The 19102-nt window shown below is 38.9% G+C and overlaps 1 protein-coding gene across 21 annotated transcripts in view; it reads left to right on the top strand.

Annotated features, from left to right (window-relative positions):
- TENM1 (teneurin transmembrane protein 1) overlaps nucleotides 1–19102 on the top strand; it is an 838901-nt gene that overhangs the window by 714978 nt on the left and 104821 nt on the right. For all 21 annotated transcript variants that reach the window (XM_068204864.1, XM_068204871.1, XM_068204873.1 and 18 more), the window contains 3 exons: nucleotides 2606–2707; nucleotides 3740–3934; nucleotides 6861–7061. In XM_068204864.1, the coding sequence (XP_068060965.1) occupies nucleotides 2606–2707; nucleotides 3740–3934; nucleotides 6861–7061 (498 nt within the window). The remainder of the gene's footprint in view (nucleotides 1–2605; nucleotides 2708–3739; nucleotides 3935–6860; nucleotides 7062–19102) is intronic.

Here is a 19102-nt window from a genome sequence, read left to right as displayed (position 1 = left end):
GTTTGCAGATGTAGGTGTAATGAGTGAGCAGTCCTCACACATAGGGCTTTTTTGGAATTTAAATTTAGGTGAAGTGTTGTATTTATGACTGTCTCAGTTTGCTGCAAGACTTTAACCACTATACCCTTTAGTTAACCTGTTCTACCATATGTTGAGCAAGATGTCTTTACTAGTAATGGACATGCCATCTGCTCTTCAGAGCAAGTGGATACTATTTTTACTTTGTGGTAAACACCTTGCAGAGCAGGACAGTATGATTCAAATATCCAGATTCTGAACAACTTGCATAGAAGAAAAAATTAGAAAATAAGATAGAGTTCTAATGACTGATTCTGGTGTAAAATTTCATATTTGCTCTGTTCAAAAAAACTTCTGCAAGAAAATATGCCATTATTCGATTCCATATGAGAAAATAGGATTCAAGCAGTTTATGAAGCATCTTTGCAGATGCTCTACAAAGACCATAAAACCTGTCCAAACTTCAGCCCAGCCCAGTATCCAAATTCTTGATCCCTTGTTTATTTTTATTGCAAGACAGCAGGGTTTATACAGGAGTGTTTAAGTAATATTTCATTTGGTAGCATAACTTGTACTCCTCCCCTTCCCTCACACCTCTCACCCCCATTCCAAAAATTAAATTATTTGCCAGACTTTAATTCATGTTGCATGTGGTAAGTAGTTGTTGTCCCATCCCTTCTCTGGCCAATAAGCAGAAGAGATTGTGAAAGGAGGAAGCGTGTGAGCCACAGTGTAGGCAGGAATCCTTGTGCTTCATCTTCAAAATGCCTGCAAGAAGATATTTTTGGGAAAAAGTCTGTTCACACTGCTGCAAGAATCTACTGCTTGTGCATTTGAACATACTGCCAGCTATTGTGTTTTCATAACCGGTGTATCTTCTTCCCCCAGTTCTCTGTGCATCATAACTTGATTGTAAATCTGTATTCTTGAGGCATTCTTCTTATTCTTATCCAGACTGGTCTAGAGTCATATTTGACATCTCTGCCAACAAAGGAATTAGCCAGGACCAGAAACCCTGAGAACAGAGCAAGAGCTTGGATGCAGCTCTGCCAAATGCTCCTGAGAAGCAGCCATGCCCCTCATCAACATCTGTCAGATTGTATTTCAAGATGTTCCATGTTTGTTATGTACAAAATTGATTTTTACTGAAATTCTGATCAGGCTTTTCCAAGGAGAGTAAATTGCATGCAAAACGTGGCATGCTTCAAGTACTTCTGTTAACTGAATAAAAGGCAGCCTAAACTGGACACTGCACAGAGGGGAAGTAACTGCTCAAACCATTCATTCTTCACTTCAGGTCAATGTAGGGATCATTTGCCATGTGATTCTAGGAAAAATGAGAGAGGGCAGGCAAGTGCACACATAGAGCAATAGAAGAGTTGATAATGAACAGTAATGTAACAAATTAGTAACAAGCAGCATTTCTGTGGAAAAATTTTCCTGTTAAAAATGAGCGTTTTTTTTAATTTCAAAACAGACATCTGTGTACAGGTTGTGGATAGCTGGTGAACAGATGCATGTCAAATGTCTGTTCTTTAGTATAAACTGACAGCCTGAAAATAATGAATTCATATAACCATAGGAGTTTTCAAGAGGAGCTAATCCTTATCTAAGTGCCCATAATTATGATCAAAATACACTTATATCAGTTATTTTTATTAATTGTATCTGAGTATTTTCTTCTTTTTCCTCAATTATTTTGTGGGAAAGGCATAGTTTCCCATTTTCCTAAACCCAGAGGTACTTCACGACATCTCTTAGTGGATGTGGCCATTGGACAGTCCCAGCTCCCCTGGCCCTGGAGCTGGTCTGACAGTGACCTCCTCCACAAAGGATCACCTTAGCTTCATATTCTTTATGGAAAATCCATATAAATCAGTGAATCCACTGCATTCCTGTAGGAAATATGTGTGTAAATTAGAACCAGCTAATCCATGTACAGATAGGAGCTTGTCCTCAGATATGTGAGGTTAAGTGGCTTAATATCCAAAGCTGTGTGATAAAACATGGGCAAGTTTAAGATTAGAACTGAAGGTGGGCTTTTTTCCCTTCAAATCTAGTTCTTAGTTCTCTATCACATTGAATTTCATCACTGTACAAAAGATTATTTTTTTGTTTATCTGATTGTATAGAAGTGGAAATCCTGCCCTTCTCCAAGGGATTCAATTCACATGGTTCAAATGAACACGATAGAAGGCAATTTACTCTATAAACAGGTTTCAAACAAATTACTTCAGCAAGAAAAGAAAGTGTTTAATGTGGACATTTTTCAGCAAATACTCAGGTTCCTGCAGTGCTTTTAATGGTGGTAAATTTTACATGAACACTTACTTTAAAAGCTTTTTGTTGTAATATAAATGATGCACCTGTTATCTCAAAGCTGTCAAGAAAAAAATCTAATAAATATTTGTAAGCTACTTGAACAGGAATTTTGTTTTATGCTCCCTGTGAATGAAAATGGGCTTTTTACTGCTTCTGCACCTATTTGTATGTTGAGATGTGTCCTGCAGAGTGAGGTGAAGATGCCATTCATTTCAAATTCAACCAATTTATGTTTTTCTTTGTGCACAATTGCCTGAATAAACAGAAATCCTGGATGACTGCTCTACTAATTGCAATGGGAATGGAGAATGTATCTCAGGCCACTGCCACTGCTTCCCAGGATTCCTTGGTCCTGATTGTGCAAAAGGTAATCTCATATTAACTGACCCATGGTGCATGACAGGGATCGTGATTATGGTGTGTGACTGCTGGGCTTGCAAAGATTCAAGTGATTAAAGGAGATTAAATTCCTTTTTCCAGCCAGATGGCAGATACAGTACAAGCACACATGTGGAAAGTTTCTTTATGCTGTACTTGAGTTAACACAGATCAACCACTTCTCCCTCCCTGACTTTCAAATTTAATAGGTTCCTCCATCAACCTTTGCATCCTGTCTGTAATTGTAAAATACATTTTTAACAGGTGTGTTAGCATAGCATAATGTTTTCTGTTATTTAAAAGTGACAAACAGTTTCACTTTGGAGAAAACAAGTAAATCAAATGCTTCTGTGGTCTTAACTTGGGTAGGGTGCAGATAAGAAACCTAAAGCAGCTTACAGACAGTTTTCCAGCATTAAGGCAAAAAAACATTTTAAGTGAGCTTACTTCTGTTTCCGATATTTCTGTCAGTATTATCCATTATCCGCTGCATGTGATGTCCAGAAGTTCTCATGATTTCCCAATGTCTCCTCCTCAAATGTAGGGTTTATTTTTTTAAGACTCAATTGGCTCAGAAATTGATACTGGATTTTAAAAGTAAGCTTCCACATTGCTGGTTGACATACAGATCAGTAATGGCTACAATTTCAATGATATTAAGGCTTCTTAGAAGAAAAAAGGGAGGATCTTGCTTCAGTTCACAGGAAATAAATATTAATCTTACTAAAAATCAGGCAAATTTTCTGCAGAGGCCAATCAAAGGGAGAGTTGGTTTTAGCTTCTAAGATATCCCATTTCTGGTCAAAATTAAGGTATAGGAGAGAGGCAGACTGAGAAGACAAAGACGTTGTATTACTGCTGCACTACCTAGTTCAAAGATTTCAGTCTGTTACAGCCCTTGAACCAAATGAAGAATTGAGGAGCTGGAGTGGAAAAGCAATTTTACAGAACGATAAATGCAATAAATGTTAATCTATGTAAGTATGTAAATACATTTAAAAGGTCAATCTGCCTTCTTCAGATTCCTGTCCAGTGCTGTGCAGTGGAAATGGAGAATATGAGAAAGGTCACTGTGTGTGTCGAAATGGCTGGAAAGGTCCGGAGTGTGATGTTCCAGAAGAGCAGTGCATTGATCCAACCTGCTTTGGCCATGGTACCTGTATCATGGGCGTCTGCATCTGTGTGCCTGGGTACAAAGGAGAGATTTGTGAGGAAGGTTTGTGAAATTTCCTTCTCTATAGTCAGGGGGGTTGATTTTTGTCTTTAATTTCCACCTGGTTTAAGGTAGTTAAGAACTCACAGGGATGTGATCAGCTTTCTGTGAAGCAGAACTATTTTGCTCAAAACTACCTTTACTGTCTCACGGAAAGTAATGTTAAGATAGAAGTTACTCACAGGTAAAGGTATTCAGGTCTTGGTAACAGTCCAGAGGACTGATCACATAAAGTTCATATTTTTATTTGAAAACATAAAATTATTGATTTTTATTTGGCCAAAAGCTCATGGTAAGGCAGTCAGAAGATCATTTAAACAAAACATAATGTGGTAGTTCTCCAAAGCAATTAGGCAATTGTAATCAGTTTTTCCCTTTTTCATTCTGTTACATCTTAGATTTTTCTGACAATATAAAGATGAAAGGGTAGGAAACAGGTTAGTTTACCAGAACATATTGTGTCATTCTGTTGTCATATGTCATTTTTACTGGGAGCCTGTGCTCATGGCACTAAACTGGCATCCTTTAAGGCTTGGCTAACAAAAACTGGGAAATTCTGTGAGAAGAAGGTATTGTATTTTTGCTGGTTATGGTCCTGATGTGTCTCTGCCCTCATCTATAAACAGAAGCAGTTGTTGTTTCCCTCAGCATGTCTGAGATTGCTCATCAGCTTTGACTTTGTTCCCTTGTGCATAGCCTCAGAAGGCAGAACTCTTCCTCATGCTTTCCCTGATTTGATGATTTTTCATTAGTCCCCGTAGCCTGGAGCTCCTGACAGCATACTTTGTGTGTCCTGCTATAGAGATTTTCAGTAATTCTTTTGAGTAGCACACACAGGAGGCTTTTTATGTTGCTTGAATTCTCTAGTCAGAAAAATGTCCAGGATGAATTTGATAGATTTGACATATCTGGAATGGTTTTTAAAGGGAGGATCAAGAGAATGCTTCTGACATAGTCAATTGTTGGTAGTTTCAGAAACCAAGAAAACCCAAATGGGAAAAAGCAAGTAGTACACAGATTTCCTCAGTGAGGCCATGATGCTGAACAAGCCTATGGCTGGTGAGAGGCTGACTGCTGTTTTAGTTGCTTTGTTTCTTGCCATAATGAGATCCTGCAAAATGGTTAGGGAAAAAATGACATAAATGCATTCAGACAGCTCTTGAAACTGAGACTTGGAAAACATTAGATTTTTACAGTAATAAACTTATTTAAATTATAAAATACGGTGTAATTATGTAGAAATAACTGAAATATGGTGGATGAAACAAATCTGTGTGACCAAGTACGGTGGGTTTTTATTGTGACAGTGTCTCCTTGATATGACTGTTCTGTTTGTATTGTAAAACATAACTTGTGCAGTAGTTAGGGAATTCTGTAAGGAATTAAGATTATTTTATTGTATGTAAACAAGATTTAATTTTATATCAGTGCTGTTAACAGACATAGCAACAGATGTACTATCCAGGGAGCACCAGTAACTGCATGTATTCATTGCTATAGGGGTCCCTTGAATTTGTCCTGCCAGATTATCATTCCTAAAATGGAGTCTCTCTATTAATTTTAAAATATCAGCAAAATAAAGAGCTGTCTCAGGATGAGGGAAAATTGCTGTTTATTTTTGTCCTATGCTTAGCAAGATGTACACTGTCCAGAAACACTGATTCCCTCTCTCAGAATTACACTGTGCATAAGCCTGGAAGGCTAAAAAGGTACAAAATAAATCCTGAAATAAAATGTTGAATTGGTGGCAAAGCAGTTCAAAAGATAAAGCCTTACTTCTTTATTTTTAGACTGAAAGGTCCTATAAACTGGAGGCCATTAATTTCTATGTCTGAAGTATTTAGCCTTCCCTTCCTGAAACAGCAAACATCTCTTCATTCCTGTAGCACAGGATACTGTTTGTTAAGTTTACAGTTAATTATTAAAACAGTATTTGTGCTGATACTTGAGAAATACATAGCAGAACTTTCACAGTGTCTCTTCAACATCAGTCTGAAGCATGGTACATCATCAGTAGGCTCCTGGCTAATTGTTTCTCGTGCTCAGACCTCACAGATCCTTCAGTCCACAGTCTTCCTGCATCCTCCAGGGAAGGCTGGCTGCTTCCTGCCTAAAACCTGCCTTGTTAAAGCAGTGCTGGGGCTTTGTGAAAGAATATGCTGCTCATACAGCACTAACCAGCTGATTTAAATTCCTCTACAGAGCTCCTGAATTTTTCACTAGGAATAGTTTAATCCAAATTGAGAACAAATTCAGTTCTTTGTTTGCAAATTGTTCATCAGTACATTATGACTTTTATGAAGCTGTTCATTACCTGCAATTGCCCAGCACATATTTTTTATGTGTATGGGAATTTTGTTTTTTTTTTTACAGCAAGCATTGAAGCAGAGATTCACTACTCAATCTTAGTGAGTTACCTTACCTTACCTTTTTTTCATAGCAAATTTTCAGCTATAGAGATAGCTTTTCACAGGAAAGTGAAAGAATAAATATTTTTTTCTTTTTTTTTTTTAGATGTAAATAGAATATAGTGCACTAATACCCAAATGGAAATACAAAGCACAATTACAGAATTAACTATTAATTGCTCCAGCTGTTTCCCAGCCCTACTACTGGAGCACAGACCTCACCAACTTAGACCAATAGATCTGCCCTGGGAATCTGTTTTCTGAAAATGAGACAAAATTCATGACAAGAGATTCATATGACCTCTAACAGTCTATATGCTTGTTTTTTTCCTTGTTTTTGACTTATCCTTTTGCACAGATGTTAACAGACTCTTTTTCCCTTGTGTTTGTTAACATTGTTTCTGTTGGGTATTTGCACCAAAAAATCATCAAATTAATCCAAATCTCTGATGTGTTTCACTAGTAAATAACTGTAAAGGTGTGAGTTTTGTGCTCTAAGTTGTATATTCCCTGCTTTCCAGAGGACTGCCTGGATCCCATGTGCTCTGGGCACGGTGTGTGCGTGCAAGGGGAATGTCACTGCTCCACGGGCTGGGGCGGGGTGAACTGTGAGACGGCGCTGCCCGTGTGCCAGGAGCAGTGCTCGGGCCACGGCACCTTCCTCCTGGACTCTGGACTCTGCAGCTGTGAGCCACAGTGGACGGGCCCAGACTGCTCCACAGGTATGATGGAGACTTGACTGAATCAATATTGCCGGTGCTTTCTGCTGGAGGCGTGAAAGAAAGTAGCTGCTGTTGTAAAAAACAGGAATTTAAAAAACAAGATAGGGATGAACCACGAGTACTGTGGCATGGCACTTCATGGGCTTGTCAGCAACTGGCTTTCAGTTGCCAAGGATTAGAAGTGTATTTTCTCTGTGACAAGAATGTTTCTGTCTGGTGGCATGACATTGAGAACAGCAGTCCTGCAAGAGGGCACATGCCTCCTGGCATGCACTGAGGGCAAATGTGACTCTCACCTGAGCTGCTGAGCACCTGTCAGGCTCATGCAATCAGGGAATCCACAGTTCCAAGAGAGATTGGGAAGATGTTTAAAAAAAAAAAAAATTCCAAATACAATGACTGATGAGTAAGAGAGCTCTGTCAAGAAAAAAACCTTTAAACAAAAAAAAAGAACATAATTCTCTCATGCTGGAAGAAAAACTCTCTCCCTCCTTAGAGGACTGTCAAGGTTTGATCCCCCTAAACTGGGTTTAGAGTTGAAATGGATTTCCTATGTTCTTTATACATTTACATTTCATTTTCATGAAATAAATGAACTCTGCACATTTTGCTCTGTAGTGGAGCATGTCATTACCAATGTATGTACTATTATTTTTTCCCCTATAGAGCCCACAGAGCCAGAATCTCAGATGATAAGTAGCACATCCCAGTAGAGAATAGATGCAAGTGACAGATCTGCTGAACACTGTGGATTACAGCCAGTGGTACAAGTCACCAATTTTTCTTAGAAATCATCATTCAGAAGAGCACTTGGAACAGTATAAATTTCTGCACAGATCTTCAAAGTGTGTGATTATGGTCTTAAAGTAGGGACTTATAAAATGCTCCTCTACATGATGAATTTTTAAGCAACAAAGTACTGACCTGCTAATAATTTTCAGTGTTTGTTACAAGGACCTTGCATTCATTCTACACTCCAAAATTAATGCATGTAATTTTAGTCTGACACTGTCAGATATGGCACCTGCTTTGTTAAGAATTGACTTTTTGTTGGTTTTCAGCAAAAGCCTAATTGCTTGCATTTTTATTCTGTATTTTATTATATATTAAAAATACTCTCTGAAGCTTAGTATTATTGTAGTATTTCCATTAATGAAGCAAATAATTAAGAGAGGTGTTACCTATGTACTAATTTTTTACTCAAAAATATTGCAAACTAATTCTGTTTTAATACAATGTTATTGTAGCTCAAAAAGCAATGTTCGTCTCAGATGGGTCTGTTGTGGCAGCTGCATGGGGCAGTTAGATATTAAGTAAGGAATCAAAAGGCTAATAAATAACCTCCAAAGCTGTTTTGAACATTTTTTGAAGGGAACCTCTTTACTTCCATCAGCAGAGAAAATACCTCTCTTCATCCCTAGTGTATCCTGAGTTATCAAAGGATGCTTTTACAGCTACCAACAGGCAGCATAGCCAGATGCTTCAGACTTCTCCTTTCAAATATATGCTTCTTCTTAGGTGTTAGACTAGTTTCAGGATGCTCTTGGCAATACATTGAGTATATGACTGAAGTATAAATGTTCATTTGTGCCTGAGACATTCTTCCTAGGATCAGTGATTGCTTTGCATGTTGAAAATAAAGCTTAATTTTAGTGAGTAAGGAAAACATCAAATTAATTAAGTAAGGAAACACAAGAGGAGTAACAAGGTCACAGTAAAGGAGTTGTCACATGTGAATGGAGAAAGTTAGGAGGTTCTGTACAATGCAGAGGATGAAATGGGTAAAGCACAGACTGCTTGTCTGGAGTCAGACAACAGCAGAGCTTTGCAGCTGAGAAACCAGCAGTCTCTCAGCCTGCCTCAAAGCCTTGCACTTTGCCATCTCTGTACCACATAATTCTCAGTGCTGTGAAAATTTGCCTTTCTGTAGCACCTTGAAGAATATAGGCTCTTGCCTTGAGGATTTCTGTGTTCCCCAGCAAATTCCAAATACTTTCAAAACACAAGGATACATTATATTTAGTTTTATGGGATTTTTAAAATAGAAGTTAGTATATTGTGGCAGACTTAAAAAGGGAGAAATAGCAAAGGTTCTAGAATATATTGTTCTTGATACAGAGTGGCCCAACCTGAAGAGGGATGAGCCACCTCTATGATACATTTCCCTACCTGCCCATCTCTAGCTCTTCACACAATATAAACTTCCATTTTAAAAGTGGCAGACTGGGGAAAGATAAGAATCAGTATGGGTAGAAGAAGAGAGATGAAGGGTAACTGTGACCCGTGCATATCCTTAAGAATTGCCAATGTTTGGATGCCCAGCCTGAGCTCTGGAATCATTCATGGATTTTTTTGAGGCAGGAAAAGATTATGTTGTTCACGTTGTTTGATTTTCTGTAGAACATTACCAAAGAGTAACAATAATCCTTCAGTTTTTGCTTGACAGTCATAGTTTCTGTTCAGTTTTTTGAAAGTGAAGCTTCCCATAGAGAGTGAAAACTAAGGTTAGTCTACCATTTCCTAGATAAATTGTCAATTGTGTCTGGCCCTCTCTGCTAAGAAGTGCACCTTCCACTTGTAGTTTGAATAGGTGCAAAGTCTTGAAATCACGTTTCTTTCTGTGAGGTGAAAGACTAGCAAATTATTTTAAGTCCTTTCCAGTGTCCAGCCTGATCTCTGCTCTGACCTGTGGACTGGCATAACCCAGTATCACTGCACCACCTCTAGATAATCCTTCTATTTCTAAAGTTACTGCCAGACAATTGCCATCCCTTGAGGGCCAGAAAATCCTGTTGCAGAACTCCAAAGCAGCTGTCAGGATATGTTTTCATTGTGTTTAAATTGGTTCTCAATAAAAGCAGTTCAATATGGCTTGAAAGTTGTTCAGACACTTAGAATTGCTAATCCTATATTACTTGCAGGACACAACTTAGGCTGTTTTTTTTTGTTCAGCTCTGTTAAGATCCATCCATTCAATATCCTTTGGTGGATATCTGTTTCAGATATATTTGGCCTCTTTCTACCCTACAATATTGAACTTCCATGAAAAGTCATTTTCCTTTGTTAGCTCAGATTTCAATTTACCTCTCCGAGAGATGACGTGGTTTTTATTTAAGGTTTGCCTTACTGCTTATGAGCATCTTTGTAAAGGCTCTTCCTATCAGCTGACTACAAACATACAGATAAAACACCTCTGATTCTTCTGCCTTCTTTAGGCAGCATCAACTAACTTTCACCCTGGAAAGATTCTGGCAGATTTTTAGCTACACCAATCAAAACAACATTGTTGTGTCTTTTCAACAGCCCTATGTTGAAAAAGAAATTTTAAAAGTACATTCTGTCCGTCTTTGTTTTATTATATGGACAAGATCAAAGTGTTCTAACTGCTCTACATGGTTATAAACTGCCATGTATTTACCACGAGGGAGATGGATTAGCCTGTTGTGCCATTTGCCAACTGGCCTTAATGCTGAAGGTCAAAAACAAGCTGTGGCTTTCACTGCTTTAAAATTATATCAATGTCAGAAATTTGTAGAGAAGCCACACAGAGTTATTCCAGCAGAGTTCTTTCAAGTGCTGTACCTGAGACACTGCTGTTATAATTCCAGTTGCAAGGATCCCAAGCCTGCAGTCATTATTCAAGTAATATGGTTGGTTCTTCCATTCCTACTGGCCTGGGCAGACATTGCTTGCTGCCTTTACCCGTGGTGTGGTCCACGTTGAAATACACAGAGATCCAGCACCTTCTTCTACAGGAACTTTATTTCTTTAGTTGTTTTTACTTGCTGTACCTTGAACAGTCATCTGTCCTGCTTTCTGCAGTATTCTTTGGACTATGCAAGGATTAAGGGGAGTAACGTCCATTTTCCCTGAAGGGAGGCACAGGCATCAGGGTCAAGCTAAGCTGATCTCAGTCAGAGATCCACAGACATCTCTGAGAAGAGCTGTCTTTCACCACTTTGATTCTCAAAGTGTTTCCAAGACAAAAAGGAACAGCACCAGCAGTGCTACAGTTCTACTTTGTCCAAGATGTTCCCAACAGTAACACCAGCCATACAGCAAACAGGTCATCTTCAAGCACTGAAAGGGCTTTAGCTCATGCTAAAAAAAAAAAATGTCATTTCAGCTCTCTAATAATTAGCCTGTGAAAAAACCCAAATGCTTCTCTGATATAAAGCACTGAAAATTAAAAATCCATGATAATGCTCACAGCACAAAAGAACACATTCTGTTTTGAAATTAATTTGTTGCTATCTTGTTGAATACTTTTCTCATTTAATTGTAGGGTTTTTTCCCCAGTTTGGTCATCCTTTGGCAAGTCACACCAAAGTGCTCAAAGACATTTAGCCGTTACCAATTTAGCCATCTGACAGTAGATGTGCCCAGGAAAAATGCACAAGAGACTGAGTTCCATTTCTCATTTGTCTTCCCCTGCCTCTACAAGATGTGGAGAACAGAAATTTCATACTTTGTTCCAAGTCAGACTGATTATATAATATTTTTTGTGAAAATCGCCTGTACTGAAAAAGGTCATCCTTGGGGTATTTCAGAGTCTCAGCATCTTTACACCATCCTGAACCCTGTTATGATAGTATGTGAAAATCCATTATCAGTCAGACCTTCAGCATACATCTCAGCTGACCTGGGCAGTAGGGGTGTGATCCACCAATAAATGACACAGTCAGTAGGATGGAAGACTGATATTGCACTATTTTAATGTCACCAGTACTTCAGTATAGTCATCTTTCTACTTACTGTCTGTGCATCTTTGTTGCTTTATTTATAGGCTGTCACCCAAAATGCCTTGATGTTAATGAGTCATCTCCCCTTGAGGTGTCTAGGCAGGGCTTTTCAGAAAGAGAAAATCAAACTCGGGAGTGCTGACTGCTCCTGTCAGGTAGAAGGGAAGCTGTGGCTAATTGAAGGTGCAGCATCAACTGAACAAAAATCTCATCTTCTGTTCTCAAATTGACACCTTTAACATGGAGCCTTGAAATTAAGGGAGAGAAATCAAGAGAAAGTGGATGACAGAGTTGTTCAGGGAGGCAGAGCCTTGCATAAATTAGTGTAACTGCAGTGATACCAGCAGTGCAGTCCCAGTGTGTTTCAGGTGAGAATCCAGCCCTGAGTCACTAATTAATTGCCGCACTGTGCCTAAAATATTATAGACTGAGAAATCTGTGGCAGATCTGATGCCTCTAACATCCTGTCCTGCATTCATTTCTTTAGACTCTATTCAGACAAAGTAGGCCAGTTTCTGTCCCCTTACTCCAGGACATTTGTCATAATTCCACTGAATCCATTTATATCACTGAAGCAACCTAATTATAATTGGGAAAAGAATACTGGCAGTTCTTAGTCACAAAAACATTCATCCTAAAATGATTATATGGAGATGATATATATTTAGCATATCTATTTTTGGTTAAGCTCTCCTAGCAAGATTGGTGGTAATTTTTACAGTGGATAAAAATGAATCAGCAGCCTCTTCCTTCAATATCTTGTGAAGCAAAAAACGTCTTTAAAACTGAAGTGCTTTGAAAAATGCAAAATGTTGTAATTGTTGTAAATTGATATGTGCAGAATGGAGTAATTTAAAAATCATTAGAAGTCTGCATTTTTTACAGTAAAGTACTTCAAAAAGAAATTAAGGCATAATACAGTATATTAATATAGTTCAAGACATCTCAAATAGGTTTCAAAATTAAACATCAAAAACTGCAACTTGAAAAAATAATTAGGTGAACCCATTTCATCGTAATCAGAAACTCTTCAGGTTTAGGGAATTGCAGTGTATGGGTGTCAGTCATTCTCATTTACCAAGGACAAGGATGTTCACTACAAAGAGCTTGCAGTAGAGAAAATGGCCTTGAAATTTCCTCAGTCTGATGATGGAATGTCATGCATTTTCTATAGACTGCTCAGTTGCACATTGGTGCTGCCACTCTGCTCCCTATTTTAGACAAATATCAAGAACTTTTTAATTATACTGGAAATGTCCTTTGCTGTTTTGTTCTTAAGAAATGATGGACTTGCTTAATTTCATCTAACTGTCCTCTTTCTGTAATTTGTGAGGAGCTTTGCCTATTACTGCTCTGCTAATTAAAAGGGTGATTGAAGTTCCCCTGCTGTACATTGTCTGACATTGTAGAAAAACTCTTCTCTACTACTGTATATTTAATTGAAGAGAAAAAACAATGTGTGACTAGTTTGATTTGTATCTCCTGTAGAGTTGCAAGAGTTTGCAAAAATGTATCTGGTGAGCAAGGTTTCTATTAAAAACATACTAGTTAAAGATTGGAACACTTAATATGTGTTGCTGCAGAATTTAAAACATGAGAAATTTAAGGCAGTGAAGAAGCACTCCAATAAAAATTAATTATCCTTTATGTTTAAATCAGTCCACAGGGAACCAAAAATACCTGATGTAGTAATTTATTGATTTAAGAAATAGGATAAGTCGAGGGTATGAGATATACAGTGAGGAAACATGGGGTGTTTTTCACCTGATTGCTGCTTATTTTGCAGATATGCCAAAAATAATGGCCCTTTCCTTTCCTTTTTCTTCCTGAAAATTAAGATTCTTAATCTATTGCTGTCTGCACCTCATTCAGCAATTAATGGAAATATTCCTCATTCCAATGTAAGTGCAATTTAATTAAGTCAGCTTTTTTAAATCCTAGTCTAATCCACAGCAAGCTATTACTTTTTCCACAGGGTGGAATCCACAGACCCAGTTTTGGATGCTTCTATCTCAGCAACTCTTGGCTTACCCAGGAGGGAGATACCCGAATTCCTCTGGTGATGGCAAAATGGGTCTGTTTACCCTCCGCTCTGGGTAGCTGACAGAGCCTTTCCTCTCTGTCTGCATGGCACCGTGCCTCTACAGGGAGTCCATCCTGTCAGGAATGTCCCCCTCACTGTGCTTTGTGCTAGGCCAGCCCCAGGGGAGTGATGCTCCTTAGGATCCTTGGGCAACACTGGTGCAAGGTCCTGCAGATTGCAAAACTAGAGCTCTTAACATAAAGCTGCTGTCATTATCTAGTAGCAAAACCTGGTGAGTGAGTGAGATTTTAGTAGCAACTCAAGGTGCCAAAGTGGTTCAAGGACCTTTGAATTAGGTAGGGTAAGCAAGGGTTTTAAGGGTGCACATGTGTAGTTAAATGCCTGCATCCCTCTTTGACATCTCAACCTTACACCTACACAGGACTCAATGTACTGAACAGGGGTTAAGAACCATGCTAAAACAACTGACAGGATCTAGAGTGGAAAGGTCTTTCATGAACTGTCTGTGTTCGAGAAAATGGCAAGATGGATATTCTGACTTTGGAAGGCTTGTACTCCACAATAACCCTTTGTAAAAGAGGGCTCAGAAGTAGAGGAGCTGTGGGAGAGTTCTGCAGTGGATGCTGCAGTGAAGGGGGAAAAGTAGCCCAGATGAACAGCAGAACAGGAATGACATAGGAAATCTTCCACTTTTAATTTCCTAAGCTGAATCCAAAGATGAAACTCCCACAAATTATCCATACCACCATCGTTTAAAGGAGGGCTCTCGTGTTAGAGTGACCTTCTGTTTCCTCACAGCTGAAAAAGCACAAATGGGAATTGTTAGAGCAAGGGTACAAAAGAGCAATAGAACAGCTAGAGGTTTTGTCCTTCAGTGAATTTCAGAGCAACTATTGTGCAAAATGTGCTGCATCAGTCCCAAAAAAGCAGATATATATAATATTTTTGTTGTCATGGTAAGTGTTGTAAAAATAGCTATCTTTTCAACATATTTATGCAGCAGAGTCTGTGAATTTTAGCTTCCTCTGAAAATAGGCAATTGCTATTGGTAGAAGTCAAACCCATGAGAACTTTCCTACATAATGCATTTCTAAGGATTTTGGTTGTGTATATTGTTGCAAGGGTAATATCTGTAGACATGTAAGGATTTCCCAGTCACTGCCCTCCTTAAGGACATTTGCTTAAATATTTTGGCTTGAGTAATATGTTTTAAATAAAATTAAATTTGTAATAAGTATCCAAGAATATTTTAATGTCAATGGGGCAAAAACTCCTTGTGTATTGTAGCAACAGTGTACATTCATGTATGTCATTCTTCAGTCCAGGCAGCCTTGGCTATTTTATAAACAGATTGTTAAAATAGTGTCTATCACCTTGGGGTCCAAAATAATTTTCTGACGGAGTGCAGAGAGCTGATTGTTCACGTGACACACGATTGTTCAACTCCTGCTCTGGTCCCCCATATGCTGAATTCAAAAATGCCCTGAAGAAGGGAGGCCAGCCTGGTGGTGCCAGCTCTGAGGAGCTGGTACCAAGCTCCACAGAAAGAATGCAAGTCATGATCTGCACCTTTGTTTTGGCAGCAGGCGGGCAGAGAGCAGCTGCCAGATGCGTGCTGCTATTTCTGTTTGTGCTGCTGACACAGAGGAAGTTATGGTTTATTTACTGGGAGCTGCTCTGCGTCTGCCCTCACCTGCCCAGGCTCAGCTGTGAGCACAGGGACGTTTGCTCCCTGCGTGTGGATGGACACGCTGTTCATAGGCAGCGGCTGAGCGCTGTGGGACTCGTGCTAATTGAGGCCACACTCCTTGGTTTTGTGCAAGAGTTTGTTGTGCCTCACTGCTGAGTTTGTCCAAGGAATTGTTTATTTGTGCCGAAACGGGAGGAAGCAAGGCGAGCTTCATCTGCTTTTGCTTTTGCCTGTGAACCTGAGATGTCACTTAGAAGCTGGTAATGACTTTTAATTTCTCACAATAGTTTTTCCTGTAATACAGATTGATTGTTGGGAACACACAGACCAAAGCCTTATTTTAGTTGATTCACTGTTTCATTGAATCATAGAATGACTTGGGTTTAAAGGTACCCTCCACTTTCCCTGCTGTGATCAGGGTTATCTTCCAGTAGATCAGGTTGCTCAGAGCCTCATCCAGCCTGGCGCTGAACACTTCCAGGGACGAGGCACCCACACTTCTCTGGACAATATGTGTCTGCGACTCACTACCCTCAGAGTTAAGAATTTCTTCCTAATACCTAATCTAAACCTACCCTCTTTCAGTTTAAAGCCATTTTCCTGTATCGTGTCACTACATGCCCTAGCCCACTGTTCCTCTCCCTCCTCCTTGCTCCCTTCAAGTAGTGGGAGGCCACAGTTTGGTCACCCTGAAGCTTCTCTTCTCCAGATTTAACAGATTTCCATCTGTCCATGTAGACTGCCTCTTCAGTGAAAAAAATAAGATTAAAATCACGTTCTTTTAAAAACTTTCCATCCCAGTGCGGAGTGTACATTCTGCAAATCATTATCCCCTTTCCAGCTCTGTGTCTAATTTGGTCAACAATGGCATCTCTGTCACTTGTGGGCTGTTAACAATAGCTGTTCTGTGTACCACAGAAGGTTTAGTGCTTATATAGACATATCCTGATGCCCTGAGACAATCTGGTGAACTTTTGCTGAAAATAGGTGTCTCAAAAGCTCTGTTTTCTTTTGATGCTGTATTAATTCTGGCTGTAGCTATGAGACAGCTATATTGTATGAAGCTACTGAGCCATCTCTTTACCTATTTCCCTTTTCCCCACAAAGCCATGGTTGTTGTCCATGTTCCTCATTGTTATCACAGGCCTCATGTCTTCCCAGATTCTTGTGGTCTGTCACTTGCTCAACAGGTTTCCCATTTTTCCTGCACAACTGGCTTTTCAGTCCAAGGAACTGTGAATTGCATTTCCCTTCTGTGAGTGAGCACAAAGGCATTGCTTTCATCTCACTCATTACAGCTCATGACAGATTGTTCTGGACTGCTTTCATACCAGTCTCCTGATCAAACAAAATACCCAGCAAGGTAGATGTTGCACAGCACTTCCTCTTGTGGTTCTTGAGATGTTGCAGAGGATTTTGGAGCTCGTTAGAATATAAGTCTCCATGATGACTGACATCTCACTGCCTTGCTACAAGTACAGCTTGAAATGTAACAGTGAAGACAAATTATAAAACAGGACCAAATTTGACAGGGAAACTCCACATTTACTTGGGCATCAATATTTAAAAAATGTTCTGGTCAGATTTCTTTGTGCTTCTCCTTGCCCTTGTGTCAGTCTAATCTTCCTTGCTATTAAGTTACACTTCTGCTCATTTATTTTAAACATTGCCCACACTGTCCTCATCCAACCTGCCAACCTGTATCATCTCTAGAAAAGAGACAAGTTCTGCAGCTGAAGTCTCTTGTGTGGCAAGCCCAGCATAGTTGTATTCTCCTTTACACCAGTGCTGTGGCTGGGTAAACAGAGATGTTCCCAGTGCCAAATGAGGAATCCTGAGTGGTATCAATTTTCAGTGCTCTGGCTGCCTGAAATGAAATATCTGTTAGTATGTTTACCATTACCAGTCCAGCTTCTTCAGGCTGTATTGATTAAATTTTTGTACTGTAAAAATACCATTTTGAACCCCAGCGAAATCGATATAGAGTGAGTTTTTATATATATATAAATTGGATTTGGATCAGGAAGAAAATCTTCATCAGATGAAAAATAAAGCTAGGTGAAAAAAGTGTGATAAAAGATCTCAGAAGGGGAAAAAGTTCCACTGTCATTTCCCCAGCCTCTGTTGTATTTGCCCTCTAGACCTTTCTGTCTGTCCACTGATTACTTTTCTACACAAATAAATTTTCAAGCAAATTGAGGCTTCCAGTTTCGAAAAGATACTTGTAAATAGATGTAGTATTATCAGAAACTACCTTACAGGGCTTTTTTAAATGCAATTGCATTCATATATTTTGTGGTACGTGGTAGTGCTAATGGCAGCCTTCCTACTGGAGGCCAGAAGAGTTATTTATAGAGTACCTAATGCATCAAGAATAAGTTCAATGAGATGATGGTAGGATTACTTCCAGAAAGCAATTAAAACCACCCCTTTATAGATAGTGAAACATTGTGAGTAACAATGAGGATACAGCATTTTAGTTCCAGTGGGTTTATTTTATATGTTGTGGCCTGTGGTAAGAAGATAAGAAAGGTAGTTAGGTAACTGCAAGGCAAGACACCAGAAAGGTTGTCTACATAGAATTTACAGTAGGAAGGTTTAAAATGAAGTCATGTTTGGGGAATGAAGAAGTTTTGGGGAAGTTTTGCCTTTGGTAGATATAGTTGATAGTTATGCAATAATTATGTCTGACTTATACTTATCCCAAGTAATAGGGCTGTGTGAAGTTTAGATCCCTCTCTTTTCTTTTTTTTTTTTTTTTTTTTTTTTTTATTACTGGCTATTCAGTAGTTCTTTTCTGCAACACTTGTTTCTCTGAAGAAGACCCAACCTCCTGAAATGCCTCTTTGCCTCCTGGTAGAACAGCTCCTAAGATAATACTGAGCAAAACATAAAGAGTGCCTGGGCCAGTCCTTTACTCAGGTTTCAGCTGTGCTGTTTTGTTTTTGTTTTTTTTTTAAATGCTAGTGAGACCACATAAAAGCTTATTTTCTGGAGTTACTAATTCATTTCATAACGAAGCCCAGTGATCTACTGAAGACAAAATAGGAACAGGTTATCAGTCATGAAATCATGCAGGAAAGGGGGTACTTAATATGAATTTAAGTATTAGAAGACATCAAGAAGATGCAAGAAAAAAATGGTATTTGAGGGGGTTAAGGCACGTTCATGTTTGTGTAATTCATGGAAAACTGTAAATAGTTGGAATATGTTTTGAACCTCTCTAACATCATTCAGAGCCAGAAATGAGGGCAGGTGCAATTTAGAGTTGGACTTGTTTTCTCCTTAAGATTTTTTCCAAATAATTCTTCTTTGGCTTAACATAGTTTTATATGCATGCTACAGTCTTGCTTTGTGACAGTGTCAGAAAGGATAAATATCAATAGCTGAATAAATTTAAACATTCTAGTCTGATAACAGACTGTAATAGAAAACTATTTCAGACAAATGTTTTCAGGTCAGGTGAGATGAATCTCACTCTTTGAGTCTTTTTTTGGGATGGGCCACCATGTCCCACTTTGGGCAAGGACAGAATCTTCGGAAATGACTGCGAAAATTATTTTGG

The sequence above is a fragment of the Anomalospiza imberbis genome, chromosome 14, assembly GCF_031753505.1.
Source record: "Anomalospiza imberbis isolate Cuckoo-Finch-1a 21T00152 chromosome 14, ASM3175350v1, whole genome shotgun sequence".
NCBI classification, from domain to species: domain Eukaryota; kingdom Metazoa; phylum Chordata; class Aves; order Passeriformes; family Viduidae; genus Anomalospiza; species Anomalospiza imberbis.
The sequence above is the reverse complement of the archived record's forward strand: the minus strand, read 5'-3'. Positions and strand labels throughout refer to the sequence as shown.